This window comes from Mizuhopecten yessoensis, unplaced genomic scaffold (assembly GCF_002113885.1).
Source record: "Mizuhopecten yessoensis strain PY_sf001 unplaced genomic scaffold, ASM211388v2 scaffold4121, whole genome shotgun sequence".
Lineage (NCBI taxonomy): Eukaryota > Metazoa > Mollusca > Bivalvia > Pectinida > Pectinidae > Mizuhopecten > Mizuhopecten yessoensis.
The window spans coordinates 761,867-768,697 of NW_018405386.1; the positions used below are offsets into that span (position 1 = coordinate 761,867).

The window sequence follows — 6,831 nt, forward strand, 5'->3', positions numbered from 1 at the left end:
TTAATATATTTGAATGACTTATATATCTTTAATAAGGGTATTTGAATATGACTTATCAGCGGGTTGGAACTCATGATGATTATTACATATTTTAGGGGGCCTGTTGAACCTTAAACATAATCGTGTATGCATAGTTTCCAGAGACTCAACGCGAAAACGCAGGCATTTCCAAACTTTCAAAACTTTTACAGTACACTTTTAGTTAAACACAAGGGTTCGTTAGAACGTCTAATACACATATTCTACACTGAAATGGGTCCCAGCACACCTCATCATAGGGCCTAAATTGTACATGATTAGGTGTGCTGTGACCCATATCCGTATAACATGTGTATTTTAGACATTTGTAACAAATCTCTGTGGTTTAAAGGTTCACTTCTCCATTTATAAGTATGACTATTAAGCGGTTTATAAAGCCATGAAGTAAGCATGCAAAGTTCTCAACGTAAGCCGTCTTTTATATGACATCACTGACTTTTGACAAAGTTCATGTATTACTGTAATAACATTTTAAGTATCATACATGTTAGTGAATACTTCAGATACAACGAAACATCCTTCACCCAGCTTTCTGATTATGTTATAGTCAAACCAATCCGGGTTTCCCCCTATTTTTAATTTGGTCAACGACGGCTTGAACTGGTTAAACAGGTGAAGTAAAACCCATGCCCTCGGCAGGTAAATATCGTGTTGACGTTTGTTCCGAGTGAAAATTTCAATGGAGTTTGAACTCCCTAGTCCTAATTCAAACATACGAGTATTATATATCGTTTTAACGATCGTCCAATCAGGAACATAGATTTGTGATATCAGTGATGCGTTTACACTAGACCACGGGGTCAACCTCGCCAGCCACAAAGAAAATATTGACAACGCCATGGATTACACAACTAACACAATTTCTCTCGAGGATATCGAAGGAGCACGGAAAAGATTGGTTGGAAAGGTCCAGAAAACTCCACTAATAGCGCTGAATTACCTGGTTCCTGATGTAAATGTAGGTGTTTTTCCTTAAAAATATTATTGTTACATATATATATATATATACTCATGTGCACTCAATGGGCAATGGAGAGGGATCATGCACATATGTAGTTAAATAGACGGATCGTAATCTAAACTACATATAGGTGGAGAAAAATCGAAAATAGATGATAACAAGGCATCACACGTGATACAAATCCCCTCGCATTCACACATTGTCATATATGTATGAGGAAATGAAGTCGCTAGAGCGACTGCATTTTTTCTCTCTAAACATAGTAACAGTGACATTGACCTTCAATGTAGAAACCCGAAAGGAGTACTTATTCAAGGCAATGTCATACCAAAACCTTGTAGGAAATTTCATTAAATTCCATTGAGGAATGAAGTCGGTAGATCGATGACCATGTTTTTCTGAAAATAGTAAAAGTGACCTTGACCTTTAACGCAGTAACCTGAAAAGCGAACTTGTTCAAGATACTGCCATACCAAACACTTGTATCAAGTTTCGTGAAATTCCGTTGAGAAATGAAGTCGGTAGAGCGATGACAAAGTTTTTTCTAAAAATAGTGACAGTGACCTTGACCTTTAACGCAGTAATCTGAAACGTGAACTTGTGCAAAGCATTGCCATACCAAACACTTACATTGAGCTTAATGAAATTCCGTTCAGTAATGAAGTCGCTAGAGTGATGACAAAGTGTTTTTCTAAAAATAGGTACAATGACATTGACCTTCAATGTAGAAACCCGTAACACAAACTTGTTCAAGATACTGCCATACCACACACTTGTATCAAGTTTCAAGGAAATTCCGTTGAGGAATGACGTCGGTAGAGCGATGACAAAGTTTTTTTTCTAAAAATAGTGACAGTGACTGACCTTTAACGCAGTAACCTGAAACGCGAACTTGTGCAAACAATTGCCATACCAAACACTTACATTAAGCTTAATGAAAATTTCGTTCAGTAATGACCTTGACCTAGTTCAGTTTAGAATGAATACTAAATAGGAAGTTTGTTTGAATACAAACAGTAATTGAAAACGTATTTAGCGAGCCTTGTCTGTTTGCTTTGCCAACAAAAATATTGCAAACTACCGCACGGTGGCTCGACCAACAATACATGAATCAGATACCATACAACCTAATTAGCATAGAGCTATTAAATAAATAATAATGAAGACTCATGAACAACCTAACTGAAGTCACTAATATATAATCAACCAAACTAATTACACACACATTTTACTGCAATATAGTTGGTCAAAACCGTTAGATATATCTAATATATAGTAGGCTGAGAATAATTGAGGACAATATCAAGTTAAGACAAAACAGTATAGTAATTAAACAAATGGGCGATACTGTCCTCAGTGGACTAGGATAAATCGTAGGTACAAGCCTCGTCTGTCAATACACACATACTATTATAGCATGGGTGTTTTGACAGACGAGGCGTGTATCTGTGGATATAGCAGGTAACATTATAATATAAACAGGATGAAAACAGAGGTAGCTCCTGCCTTGCCCAATGGTGATGACCCAGAAACCCACCTCGTGATAAGACAATAATATATACATGAACATGGATGACCTCAATCATAGGAAGGACGATATTCAGTGACGTTAAATATATCACCAGGTGGATAATAACGTGTCTAGTTAATCGGGAAGGATTCATTATCAATTTCGACAACTTTCACAAAATTGTTATTTACATTTTTCTTTAGCTTAAAAATGTAATCGCTTTTTTCTGACGCAGTTCGCTTATATTTTTTTCAACATTTAAAAAAATCTTTGATAACTATTACTTCTGACGAGATATATAGTGGAAAAGCAATAATAAGATGTAATAACGAGATATTTATAAAAACGATATTTTAACACGGTTATAACAAGATACCAAACCTTTTGAACGATATACTTCACCATTTGAACGATAAATTAAGATGTAGGAAAGAGATACCAAGTCATGGTGATTTTCCTCCACTGTTCTCTGTAACTTATCAAAGGCAACTTCTACTGAACTCCTGCTCTAAATGATAATTATTTTCCATTAAATACTCATACTTTCCTTATTGTCAAAGACTCGATATCAGTAAAAAAAAATGTAAGTATTCTGGAGATGGTTTAGAGATTCATTAAAGATACTAGACGCTTTTACTAGATTACCATTATTTATCTATTACCACATGACTTTGCTGTGTAGAATGATAACAGCACAGAAGTGTACGTTGTTCAGTATGTGCTGTCCATCAACAACATTTTACAGATGTTTGTGTCATCTAATTTATGTATCAACAATTTTCAAACAAATAATAATGACATGCCATTCTTAATATATATAACATATACATATATTTTATCATTGCTGCAATATGATATGTGTAAATTGTTTAGTACTGTAAGGAGAGGGCGCTGATAGGTTTTGTCTGTTGCCCAAATCATTTGTATCCAAGATCGAACAATATTTATTCTGAATAAAAAGACACCAAATTATCATTACGAGATATTAAGTCGTCATAAAAATATTCGAAGTCGTGAATAATTATATTTTAAAACATGGGGATATAAACACACATAAACGAAAAATTAACAGTATGTTTTAATTAAGATTTTTATATTTAAACAGATATATCTGAAATTGGAAAATCTTCAACCAATTGGTTCGTTCAAAATACGTGGAGCTTGCAATGCATTGGGAAAACTGTCAGCCGACCAGCTCAAAGAGGGTGTTTATACCGCGAGTGCTGGAAACTTTGCCCAGGGATTGGCCTGGAATACTCAAAAACTGGATATACCCTGTAATGTGGTCGTCCCTGATCATGCTCCCGCCACTAAGCTAGCAGCCATTGAGAGACTTGGGGGTCAAATTGTTAAGGTTCCGTTCAGCGAGTGGTGGAAGGTTTTGGAGACACACAACTTCGATGGAATGCCAGGAACATTTGTACATCCCGTGTCTGACCCATCAGTTATAGCAGGTACATTACACAGGCCATCCATACGTGCACTTCAATCGGGAACCGTCGGTATTTTCTCGTTTACGGAAAAAACCGACGACTCCCGATTGGCGTACATTTCATAAGATGTTTTATTTTAAATAATAAAACTATGTTCGTCAGCTAAAATACTGTTTCTATTCAACCAATTATAATTAACACAAAGTTAACAATATGCGTGTATTTGACCAAAAGCAGACTAATTTCTATGACATAATAGCCCTTACATCACATTATAAAACATTTCGGTGGCGGGACTGCGGGACTGTTGGTAGATCCAATGTCCTGCCGGCTATTTATTGATGACAATATGTTGCTATGGGTACTTGAGCTTTACAGTTGTACAGCTACAGTCAAATGTTCTACAAGTATTTATCCGTGACATTCATGTGTACACGTGTTTACCTATTTTTTAGGCAATGGGACCATTGGTTTGGAGATATTTGAAAGTTTGCCAGAGGTCGATGCCATCATCGCTCCATACGGCGGAGGAGGTTTGTCGTGTGGAATCGCGTCGGCTGTCAAAGCACTTAAACCGGAAGTGAAAGTCTACGCATGTGAAGTCGAAACAGCAGCTCCTCTCAAGGCATCCATGACTGAGGATAAACCTGTCCAGTTTGATTACAAGGCTTCCTTTATTGACGGTATGGGAGGCAAATCGGTCCTAACAGAGATGTGGCCGTTGGCTCGAAGACTTCTGGACGATTCCATCGTTGTCAGTCTACAGGAGGTTGTGGACGCTTTGAAGCTGATGGCCGAGAGGAACCACGTGATCGCAGAAGGTGCAGGCGCAGCCCCTCTTGCTGCAGCCTTGTCAGGAAAGGCAGGAAAAGGGAACATCGTGTGTGTGGTGTCCGGTGGTAACATTGACACGGATAAATTAACGACTATATTACAAGGAAAGATACCCCACTGATGTCGCAAGAACAATATGGCTGCTCACAACAGTCCCTTTTACCATGCTTTTAAGTTAAGTGAAGATATGTACATGTCAATATACCAATTACTTCATTACTTAACGCTATGGTTTGAACTTTTAAGATGTTAGCTGCAATAAACTAAAAACAATGCGTTCAACAAAAGTCATATTTTTTATTATTTACATATTGTGTGGGTACATGAGGAAACTTCATGCACTTTCTGGATGATAAGTTTGTTGTATTCATTTCTAGAAATGTACTGAACGGTAGGCTATGAGTAAGGGAATCAAGCATTTCAAAGTTTACTTTTGTGCCTAAACAATACGCAAAACATACCACAAGATTTATACAGCGTGTACAGATATGTACAAATTTGAGAGCTTATCATGTTTTAAGATACATTGAACATTCAAAAGAGGTCGAAGCTATTTGTCTTGCAACTGTGTAAGATTGCCTTGCAACATTTAGATGGAAGGCAACTGTCAGCATGTAGCACACCAGATACGCAGAATGGATCCAATATAGAAGTTGCGCTAGGGACTCGCATCTTGCAACATTTAAAGATAAATCACGAGTTTATCATTTGTGACTGCAAAATACCGATCTGCTCAGCTTTCCACTATTGGCTCACACTCTTTTCAGTGTAAGTCTTCCGAACAGTTGATGTTACGAACTCGGTGGATACAAGACCAACAGTTGTGTCCCGCGCACGAGTGAATATATACGTCCGCGCACGAGTGAATATATACGTCCGCGCAATAAATGAGTGCTTTCTGATTCGTTAGAAAAACACAAGTGTTTGGTCTTGCTTTTATCACATACCTTTCGTATTTGGTAGAGATCGATACAAAGATTATATAAACTTTAATATTATTTTGCAAATTCCGGGAACTTTTCAGTTCGCCATGACAAGGGGATTCCCATAAATAGATGTTCCGGCTAGTAGGTAAATACAACATTCCGTATTGCACATGTGCAATACAGAACGTTGTATTTCATGGTCTAAAAATGGCTTGTATTACTATAACAAGATTCAGCAGGTATGTGATCATAATAATAATTATGCTCATATATGCGTATTTAACATCATTATATATCATTATGTATCAAATGGACCCACGTCCCAAATAAAACAAGAGGCCCAATGGGCCTGAATCGCTCACCTGGTATTAATCTCACACTTGTAATCTTAAAAGTGGACTAAAATACAGCTACAGGCAGAATATCAGTGTTTGATTCATAAGAACCTATTAAAAGATTTAAACATATGACGCCTGTGACCTTGAATGTCGAACAAAGACATTAGGTTGAACAGAGTTTAAAGTCTTCCAACCCAGCATGCTTTTGGCAAAATATCATAACCCTGGTTATACAGAACAAGTCATTTAAAGATTTAAACATATATTGACCACTGTGACCTTGAATATGGGCGAAGGTCATTTATTTGAACAAACTTGGTAGCCCTTCATTCTAGTTTGCTTCTGGCCAAATATCATCACCCTATGCCTTTTGGTTATTAGGAAGAAGTTGTTTAAAGTAAAATATTGACGCCGGACGACGGACGACAGACGACAGACGACGGACGACGGACGGACGGACGCCGGACGCTGCACCATGGCATAAGCTCACTTGGCCCTTCGGGCCAGGTGAGCTAAAAACAACAACACTGGGCAAGTCGGGCACAATTGTTTTCTCATATCATTATGATGTATGTAATTTTAAAACAGCTATCGTATATTATCCTCGGATATGTTCGATTTGGGTCTATACTGAGAAAATGAAATATAACAATTTCAAACATAAATCAAAGCGAAATCACATGTTAATTTAATTAGCTGTGGTGTAATTTATCGTGAAAGGGAGAGGATTAAGAATAAGAGCTTTGGGCTTAATTTGTATCGGACTATCAACAATAAGTTTCCTAGTTCC

At 37.2% G+C, this 6,831-nt stretch overlaps 1 protein-coding gene across 1 annotated transcript; it reads left to right on the forward strand.

Annotated features, from left to right (window-relative positions):
- Window positions 1-634: 634 nt before the first annotated feature.
- On the forward strand, window positions 635-5,079 carry LOC110448635 (L-threonine dehydratase catabolic TdcB-like). Its single transcript, XM_021494993.1, has 3 exons — window positions 635-997; window positions 3,616-3,964; window positions 4,399-5,079. The coding sequence occupies exons 1-3, from the start codon at window positions 878-880 to the stop codon at window positions 4,896-4,898; spliced, it is 969 nt and encodes a 322-aa protein (XP_021350668.1). The 5' UTR covers window positions 635-877; the 3' UTR covers window positions 4,899-5,079.
- Window positions 5,080-6,831: the final 1,752 nt, after the last annotated feature.